Source organism: Saccoglossus kowalevskii, chromosome 4, assembly GCF_978046115.1.
Source record: "Saccoglossus kowalevskii chromosome 4, keSacKowa6.1, whole genome shotgun sequence".
NCBI classification, from domain to species: domain Eukaryota; kingdom Metazoa; phylum Hemichordata; class Enteropneusta; family Harrimaniidae; genus Saccoglossus; species Saccoglossus kowalevskii.
Window position 1 is genome coordinate 8383246 of NC_140644.1, and position 10841 is coordinate 8394086.

Sequence of the window (10841 nt, forward strand, 5' to 3'; positions counted from 1 at the left end):
ATAGCGTACACCCTAAGATCGCGTAGGTGATACAGTGTTGAAATATATATGTATGCATAATCCTGTTATTTGGTACCAACCGTTGATTCGTTGATAAAATTAACCACAAACATATACATTTTGCACAAGGTCACTCAGTAGGAAGTTGTAATATAATGGGAATGGCGCTATTACGACCAGGCTAAGGGGACTATATTGCAGTGGGTTAGTTCATGCACACGTCAGCAGTGCGTTTGTAAACTCGCGATGACGTGTGGTTCAGGTTCCGACATTGACAAGATTGGCAGAGAATGCCTAACGTGTGGTCTATGTCTGGAGTATTATAAGAATGTCAAGAAATTACCGTGCCTACATTCGTACTGCGAGGAATGTATCGACAAGCTGGTGTCAAGAAAGGGTGGGCGGATCTGTCCCGAGTGTAGAAAAGAATATGGTGGGGCTAGCTGCAAAAGCGTTTGGATCTAATCACGTGATCAACGGTTTAGTGGAATTCATCAAAGCCAGTGATCAGATGTGCGATGGTTGTGAAGAGGCTACCGCTATTCAGCACTGTGTTGATTGCGTATCTAATTTATGCGAGAGGTGTGTCAAAACGCATCGGAAACTAAGGGTGTCCAAAGGGCATCGCTTCATATCAATCGATATCTACAGTAATACCAACAACGAACAAGTGTCTGTATATCGGCCAGCTACCTACTGTAATGTCAAAGGTCACGAAAAGAATGTTTTACAGTTCTTCTGCGAGACGTGCGAAGTTCCAAATTGCCTCGCATCTACTATAGTAAATCACCGGGTACCAGACCATAAACACCAAGACCTCAACAAGGCGGCAAAGAAATTGAATACAAAATTAACTGAGTCCATTGTAAAACTAGACGAGAAACAGCGAAAATTGAAGTCAATGGCAGAGTTCGCTACGACAACGCTTGCCAGCTTGACGAACATTTATGTGGAAGAAGTTACAAAAATCAAGAATTACTCAGAAGCGCTTTTAAAGAAAGTAAAACAAGATGAGGAAGATTTGCTCACCACACTGAAACAAGAATATTTATATATAACGAAACAACTAGAATGTAACGTAGATCGGTACGAAATGGCAAGGAAAGGCTGCAACAGTACAATAAACTTTATCAACGTTTTGATGGAATACGGAGATGATGCAGAGATCGCATCTGAATTTAAGAAGACCACGACTCGTATTAAGGAGATACTTGCCGTTCGAGAGATTCATGACCCAAAGGAGATATTTTACAAATTCTCACCTGCAGAAGCAATTAAGCAATCAAATAATAGTGTCGGGTCATTGTCTTCAGTTGACATAAACTCTGTTAAGTTCGTCGAAGGCTATAAAATACCAAAACATTGGGTGTTGGCGAATGTGAATGTTCATTTACAAGTGGATGATACAAATGGTTTGCCATACACATCGAATGAGCTGAGCATTATATCAGCGAGAATATGCACACAAGCTACAACAGAACAGCTACAAGTTAGGCGTAATAAGGGTATCTACAATATGTCTATGTTCAGCGCTGTCGAGGAAGGCAAGTACTATCTAGTCATAGCAGTGGGCAATATCTATGTACCAGGATGACCATTCGAGATAATGACGTTTACAGGTAAGCGCTTACTGTACATATACAAGTTTATGGACACTCGGAACACGTGATAATTTTAGGAGTAGACAGTCTTGGTGTAACTTATTACATTTCGGCGATCTAATACAAGTTGAACTTATGGTCCATTGGGTTTAAACAATCACGAAGTTGCAACATTAACACATGCGAATGTGAATGAATACAATGAATACCTGCTAGCACGCATAATTAAACACTCGTATAAACAAAGTAATTAGAAAGGTAGATACTGATTGCTCGTTTTATACTACCTGTATGTTCCATGGTAGGCAATATTGAGTACACTTATCGAAATTAAGGCGGGTTGGTTCTATTTATATTATACGCACAAATATTGTGTCACATGTTTTTCTGTTAAAGCACAATATTTAAAGAGCCGTATAATGTATTTCGGGTTAGTGTGTATCAAATCTCTATTGATGGTTCTGTGGAGCCCTTGTAACACGGTCGTCAAATGAAATTATTCAGAATACATGTTTGACATTACATATTTATATTTTTTCAGAAGTAAACATGGGTTTACAAATAAAGACAGGTAGCAGAGTTAAGTATCGGACAGAGACAGGATATCACATGCATCAGGTAATTATATGTCCATATATCAAACCGATTTATTATTTACTATATATATTTTGACTTGCACATGGGTTATATATTGTCTGGCTGCTAACAAGCATATAAGAAAAACGCTGATAATTTTGGTATATCGGACATCGTGATAAAATATGCCTGATTCATAATTGTTGCTATTAAATATACGTAGTACTAATAAGATATTCATAAAAACGTTCCTTGATACAAACAGAACTCATTGTTCCACAAATAATATATACAACGCGGCCGAGAATAGATGTAGCTTTCGTAATAACTTTCCGGCTGAATACGTGATTATTGATCAATATTGACGCACCGAAGTTGTTTGCGTCATGACAATCACGCTTTCAATTTAACATGTATTTATGTTTTATATATTAGCATGTGATAGAAGGTGTACTTGGTACAGTGGTCGGGAGTGAGCGAGGCGAAATCCTAGTGCAGTGGGATGAATCGGAAAAAGATGGAAGACATGGTTATTACGATCATTATAATCAATACACAACTCGTCACCATATCCACGAGTTAGGTCTTGTAGAATACTACTAAATATTTGCAATTGAAAAATAACAGTCTATAAATATTGAGGCATGTGTTGGATTTGATTTCATACTTATCTAATCTAGATCTAATTACTGACATCACAGACAAATGGACGCAGGTTACATCACATTTGGTATATTTATAGATTTAAAGAATGCATTCGATACAATTGACCACCACATTTTATTACAAAAATTAGAGCATTATGGGATTCGGGGCCTGCCACTTAAATGGTTTCACAGTTATCTAGAAAATCGTCTCCAGACAGTGGATGTCAATGGTACCGTATCACCCCCAAACCAAGTTAAATGTGGAATTCCCCAGGGTTCAATACTCGGCCCTCTATTATTTCTTCTCTATATTAATGATATTAACTCCAGTACCAATGCCTTTGATTTTCGTTTATTTGCAGATGACACTAACCTATTCAACTCACATAAATCTAACCAAATTAATCTTAATACAATTTATACAGAATTTAAAAAAGTCGTTGACTGGTGTAAAGCTAACAAACTAACAATTAATGCCAACAAAACAAATTATACGGTAATTAAAACTCCACAAAAACAAGTTCATATTAATGGATCCCTAGAAATTGATAATGTGCCGTTAGAGGGCGTAACATCAGTATCTTACTTGGGTGTCAATATAAATTTGTCTTTGAACTGGAAATCTCATATTAACAAAGTCACTAACATACTTAGCTCTAAAATTGGTATAATCTCACAAATTCGACATTATGTCCCAAAGTATATTCTTATTCTATTTTATAGTACCCCGATTCTTCCACATTTAACGCACTGTGTTGAAATATAGGGAAACGCTTATCCTACCCTTCTTGAACCGATTCTACGACTCCAGAAAAGACTTGTGCGGCTTATCACTTTTTCAAAATGGAACTCGCATTCTGCAACACTGTTCCGTTCTCTTCAAATTCTGGACATTCATAAACTATGTAAATTCCACTCTTGTCTATATATTTTCGATTTAAATAAAAATCGTTTCGCACGCTGTCCTGATACCTACATCAACACTCCTTCTCATAATTATCCCACTAAAATAAATAGAAGTGGTAGCCTCTCTATACCAAAAACAAAACTTTCTATAACCCAGCATAACATAAAGTTTGCATCAATTAAGCATTGGAATTCACTAGAACCAGAACTACAAAATGCCAATATTAGTAGATATCTTTTTAGAAATTGTCTGAAAGCTGAACTTATATCTGAATATTCAGATTAATTATACGACTATTGGCTGACAACTCACTACAACAGACTGACTGATTAACTGATTGACAAGCTGACTAATTGACTGGTAGTATAAAATAGATGTATATGATAAATTTATGATAATCCGCACGTCAGTACAATATTATTTCTTATTCCGGGTCTAGGACTCGACTAGCTCAAATGAGCTATTTCCATGACCCACACCAGAATCCTTTGCAGTGGTAAAAAGGAAAAAAAATAATTGTGTTATGTATATTTTCTTTTTCTGGTGTAAATAAATAAATACAAATACAAATACAAATACTTCTATTCACTACAAAACAGACTCAGGTGCCTAAAAATATTCAAACATATAATTTATGATATGGGTTCTAGTATGCGTGTATATTCAAATTCTATAATGATTCTATAAAACATATTGATCACATTAAACAGCTGATTCTAAACATTGAAACATGACGTGCCGATTGTGCAATTACATTTGATATATGTAACAAGTTGTTTTTGTACTTAAACCCCTTATATGTGTGTATGTCAGCGTGCTATGTGTGTTTTCTAATCAGCAGTGTATGTAATTCACCTTCACAATATATAAATTTAAATTTGGTGTATGCAATTATATGTACACATTTTACATTTCAGAAACATTATGTGAACACTGTATTTGACATATATATTAGAGGAATTTGATAAATAGATTGTTTACTTATTGAATTTCGTAGTGGCGACTTCGCAAGGCCGAGACACATCCCTGGTAATCACGCGATCGTGCCAAGTACTGTCATGAATTTGTTTTTGCTATCTGTTGACCGACTTAATTAACTGATTATTAGCGAATTGCTGTGTTATGTCTGTCATCGTGTAGGCTTATTTGAAATATTGGACGGAACTTGGCTCAGTGATTTGGAACTAATTACAAGATACCGTCGCTATTCTGACATCCGTAGTTATTAATGTAGTGAACGATTAATCAAAAGATATGACGTATTCAGTACTTAGTGTGATTGGCTTTATGATTGAAGGTTACGCCCTAGAGTCTTTTTACTGCATTGTAATTGGTCAGAATTTTGAAAATGAATAAAGAGCGTTTGAGTTGGTCTTGGCGAATACTCCACGACAGACGCAGTCCGAGAGAGTCCAGGGGCGAGCCTTAAGGCAGTCCAGTCTTGGGCGAGTCTTGGGTCAGCCTTGGATAGTCTTGGGGACTTTTCCCCAGGGCGCTGTGTCTGGTAGAGTGCTCGATTGACCGACTAAGACGAGAGCTGAAACGTATTTCGTTGTGTGTGTCTTATTTGACTGTAAAGTTAAAGTGACTTTCCCGATCCCGTACCTCAAGGGGACGAGATAGAGAGACGAGACGAGTTTCCCCCCCCCCTGACAGTGTGGAGAACCCCGAGAGAGGATTTAAACCCGTGATACGTGAGTGGAGATCCCGGGCAGGTGTTTAACACACATTGACATCCTGTGAAGAGAAGTGAAATGGCGAAGGTGTGTCTTTCTTGTGAACCGAACTAACTGGCTCGATGGCAGAGACGAAACCGCGCTCGACGACTAACACCGTTATCAGTATGGCACCGATATACGACGCTGAAGAGATGAAGACCTCTGAACCCCTTATGAAGGATGAGTACCGCATAGGACTGTATAATTAAGAATTGAGCGACATTAAAGACAGGAAGAAGAGAAAGAACGACCCGGACTAACGCGACAAGAGAAGAGACGCTTATAGACTTTGACTTTAGCTATCTGTGTATTGCTTAGAGAACCGCTCGTTGGACACTGTAACTGACACTGTATAACTCAGGACGTTGAACTCTTTTCCACAATCCTAACCCTATTGTTCAGTAATATAATGTATTGCTGGTTTTTTTTATTGTTTTTACCGTGTTTTTTTGTGATGTTGAATTGTATGTATGTAAGCGCCCAGATCTTTGTTTTGAACTGATATTTAGTGACGTTCGAGGTCCTTTATAACGATTTAAGCGCGTTTCAGTGGACAAGTATTTGCAACACAGTGTTATGAGTTTTGTGAAGTTTCATGGAGTTTTAATGATCTTATGAGTACGGAATATGATGGGAGGAATGATGCCCCCACGTGTTTTTTTTAAGAGTTTTGAGATTTGTCGATGTACAGAGATATCGACGTTTTAAGAGTTGTTTTTGTTTATGTGTTGTTTTCCGGAATACTTCTGACGCTTTTTGAGTTTAGAGCACCTTTGTAACGTTTTTTAATGTCTTTTTGAGATGGGAGTTTGGTGCGCTTATATACGTATTGTTTGATATCGCAAGCTTTTGTTCATGATTGACAGGATTATATGTAACTTAGTAGTTTCTATCGTTTTAGCCTTTCCCGTCTTTTTTGCCAGATGAGTAATGTGTTATGAAAGCGACATTGTCTTTGCATTCTGTTTCCACGCCGTATGACTTTTGTTTAGATTAACGACTTGTGAGTTCAGTTGAAGTTTATTAGGGTATGTGACAGGACTGTGATTAATAGCTTTTTACTCATTGTTTATTAGTTACCGCTTTGCAATGTTTAACCGAGAGACGCATCCCTGGTAATCACGTGATCATGCTGTCGACTGCAGCAATTGGCTAATCGCTTGGTTACACCGCCACGCCTTAGTTTTTTTTTGACCTTTTGATATAGAGTTTGTAACCTTTAGTAACGGAGACAGTACAGCGACGGGTTATCTCAGCGAACCGTTTTGAGAAAAGTGAGTCGATTGGTAGCCTTTCCCTTGTTTTTGATTTATAACCGTTGATATTTGAAACTTTATAACCATTGTATTTAGACTTTATAATCATTGTACTTAATTAGTGTGTTTTACTCTTTTTGATTTATACCTTTTATTATTAGTATTGTATTTAACCCTATGACGATGAGTGGCTGACGGTATCTTTGATTTGTGAACGTGCAATGCCGAGAGGCATATCTCAGTTTGGGTGAAGGGATGTGTCATGGATTTGTTTTTGCTATCTGTTGACCGACTTAATTAACTGATTATTAGCGAATTGCTGTGTTATGTCTGTCATCGTGTAGGCCTATTTGAAGTATTGGACGGAACTTGGCTCAGTGATATGGAACTAATTACAAGATACCGTCGCTATTCTGACATCCGTAGTTATTAATGTAGTGAACGATTAATCAAAAGATATGACGTATTCAGTACTTAGTGTGATTGGCTTTATGATTGAAGGTTACGCCCTAGAGTCTTTTTACTGCATTGTAATTGGTCAGAGTTTTGAAAATGAATAAAGAGCGTTTGAGTTGGTCTTGGCGAATACTCCACGACAGACGCAGTCCGAGAGAGTCCAGGGGCGAGCCTTAAGGCAGTCCAGTCTTGGGCGAGTCTTGGGTCAGCCTTGGATAGTCTTGGGGACTTTTCCCCAGGGCGCTGTGTCTGGTAGAGTGCTCGATTGACCGACTAAGACGAGAGCTGAAACGTATTTCGTTGTGTGTGTCTTATTTGACTGTAAAGTTAAAGTGACTTTCCCGATCCCGTACCTCAAGGGGACGAGATAGAGAGACGAGACGAGTTTCCCCCCTGACAGTGTGGAGAACCCCGAGAGAAGAATTTACCCCTGATAGTACTGCAGCGATTGGCTGCTCGTATGGTTACTCTACCACGCCTTAGAGATTTCACTTTTTAATATAGAGTTTGTAAACTTTTGTAAAAAGAAGGGAGGACGATAAAACGGTACAGCGAGGGGTTACGTCGGCTTACTGCTTGTGTGAATAAAACTGGACTGTCTGTAATGAACTTAATATGTGTAGTCATTTGGGTCGAATCTGTTATCTCTACGTGTAAGTGACATCAGCCAAGCGAGACGAAGTTCCTTGATCCCTGAATACAACGATAGTGTTCATGACAATAGTACCATCATATGCTATCTATAAACTAATTCTTAGATTCAAAACGACGAGCAAGAACGTTTTGGTAACATCGGGATACGTTTATAAAGAGATACGATGATCAATAACGCACTACGATATAACCATGAGTCAGACTGGCAAATCGTGTAACAAAGATTCTGTTTTCGTTTCCACGTCAATTACATTTTTTACACAATCTGCCAGTTATCTCATGGATTTAGTTACTCAAAAATGTCCTTTGAACATCTTGATGTACAGATCGCTTATACAAGGTATTTTGTGGAGTATGTCTTACATAAATAACTAATTTTCTGCAAACGCTGCAAGTATTTATATGTATTTGCTGCACATTGTTGCATGTTTTTCAAAAGTGTATCCGATAACAACCTCCTGTGGTAGTACGAAGGCATTAAATTAATACATAATTAACTTCAAATACAATAGCAAATTACTAGTATACTGTGAGAAACTATTATGTTCAGTCGATATAAAAGTCGGACGAACTAAATATTCTCATGTATACCAATCTGGTATGATGCTATATCGATTACTAACGCCGTCGAAGTCCGTAGCACAGGGAACACAAGAATCCGTATCGGACTATGCGTTTTCGGCTCTACAACAAATCATACACGCGACTTTCTGTAGCATATATTGTAGGCCGTTATTAACCTTAAATACATACACTGGTGTTTACAAGCATGTCGTGTTTCACATGACTCAAGAATGTATAGCATGTCGATATTATTTAATGGCAGGAGATAGGTATATTTTGTCAATAACTTGCGCCCTCTATCAATGAACCAATTCCACGCAAGGCCTTCGTTTGGTTGTACAGTCGTTCGTTACTTGCAGTGCAGTAAATTTCTCAAAAACCTCTGTTATTTTCGGTGGACCATAAGAAATACATATGGCGAATTTTATACATTTATTCCAAACTGTCAGGAACATGTGTTTCACAATTTAATAAAAAAACAGGTTGGCTGATAAGCGACCCACTGGGCGACGCACACAATTTTGTAGGCTCTTGTCATAGCAGCAATGAGAACGGGTTTTTAGTCAGATCTTTCCAGCTTCTAAGGTGTGACCATCCTTTCAAGTTTTCACAAAATCAGCCCAAGCCTGACTACACTTAGATTGACCCCCCAAATAAAACTACTTTATAAACTTGTTATACTTTGTGGATGAACGTTAAATCAACTCCAAGACTCGGTAAAGTCGAATGTTTTATAGACTTGAACAATTAAACGATTGGTAAATTAAACGTTAAAATTGTTTGTCATTCAGAAATTTGGTGTACCACCTCGCGCCGACCCCACGAAAGCACTGACCTCGACTCAACAAACAAAATAATCACTTCAAGAACACACTCCCACAGAGTAGTGTGAGATACGAAGGCAATCCTATCTAGGAGCGGACCGCCAAGAACATAACGGAGTAACCAACAATCAGTTTTTAGGCTGACCACATATGAAAAATGCTAAGTTTATTTTTTATACAGTATCGATATACTGATGCCAGTCCATTGATGGTACACGATTTAAAGATTAACTTTAAAGAGCAGTAGTCGTCGTGCCGCGCATGTGCTACATTTTGGTTGATAAACATTGGTTTTCCCATAATCCAATGCGCTTTTCTATTTAAATCACTTGTACGTGTTTTGCCCTGAGCGCCACTTTCACTAATTACTACCGACGACTTCTTCGATACCTTCCAAACACAAAAAATACCTAATTAAAGCTAAGTAACTTCATAGTTCAAATCGGAAAAGAATGCGTATGATTGTCTAAACTTTTTTTATAACTACAAAATCATCTAACGATATGGCATTGACCTATTATACCAAACTTTGACAGGTTTGACGTTATTTATCATCGCTTATAAAGACGAGCGAGGTAGAAAAACAAAAATGACCATGTAGAACAGTAAAAGAAATATTGACTTAACACAATAACACGAGAATGAGGTTACCCTTTGCCGCAACTACCTCCAGGTCACCCTTGGGCAAGGTGTAGCACCTGTGAGCCTTGGGTGCCAACTTCCCACATAACAAGTTCGGTTGACGTCAGTAAGGGCATACGGTCGTAAAACTCCTGCACAAATAGATCCGCACAGGTGGACAATTTTTCATGTAAATATGTAGATATTAGTTTCAGTTGTACTTAGCATTTGGCAGGGGGGGATCGTAACCTCTTGTGGTGAGAACCAGTGTGACTGGCCTGCCAACGGGGTGCTAAGGATTTCATTGGAAAAGTTATCAGTTACATCCGTTAATGTAATTTCGTTTTACATACCCGTAAATCAAAAATCACAATAACACTCAATAACATTTTAAATATATTCAAAACTTTATGTATATGATGCATGTTAATCTACTAGTTTTATCTCTGATTATTTATCATTTATTCCTTCGCCTCTTAACATATCTTCAATACATGTGAACAAAGACGAGTATGTCTTACGTAAAATTAATACACAATATAAAAGCAGCACATTTTTCAATAAAAACGCAGCACATTTTTCAATAAAAAAGCTGCACATTTTTCATACTTTCAGTGTTAGAAGACAAAATGCTGTAGATCACGGAACGTTCAAAATACGCACGTCAAAAATGATCAAAAGAAGATAGTGTATAATACATGTACACAAACAAACAGCTCTATATAAGGAATAAAGTTGTAAATGCCAACCGTCTGATTTTTTTAGTCCTCTTCAAGTGCAAATCAACTTTTTTTGCTATTTCCTCTAGTACACGTACGCTATAACACTGGCCCGGTTCGAACAAACCGAATGTCTGTTTTGTGTAATGTCCACTATAGATTGGCCATGTGGGTGATCTACCAAATTTCCATTCAATACTGGCAGCCTGATTCCATACATTGATATGTTTCTTGAAAATTTAAACAACGTTCTTGGAATACAACGGCAACCACTGTTCCATTACAGTGCTTACGAAAT

At 37.7% G+C, this 10841-nt stretch overlaps 1 protein-coding gene across 1 annotated transcript; it reads left to right on the plus strand.

Annotated features, from left to right (window-relative positions):
- Positions 1–205: 205 nt before the first annotated feature.
- LOC144348239 (E3 ubiquitin-protein ligase TRIM71-like) lies at positions 206–7456 on the plus strand. The gene is made up of 3 exons (XM_085497707.1): positions 206–1619; positions 2143–2219; positions 2613–7456. The coding sequence occupies exon 1, from the start codon at positions 329–331 to the stop codon at positions 1592–1594; it is 1266 nt and encodes a 421-aa protein (XP_085353833.1). The 5' UTR covers positions 206–328; the 3' UTR covers positions 1595–1619; positions 2143–2219; positions 2613–7456.
- Positions 7457–10841: the final 3385 nt, after the last annotated feature.

Coding starts and splice junctions, on each gene's coding strand:
- LOC144348239 (XM_085497707.1), top strand. CDS start 329: ATGTCAAGAAATTACCGTGCCTACATTCGTACTGCGAGGAATGTATCG.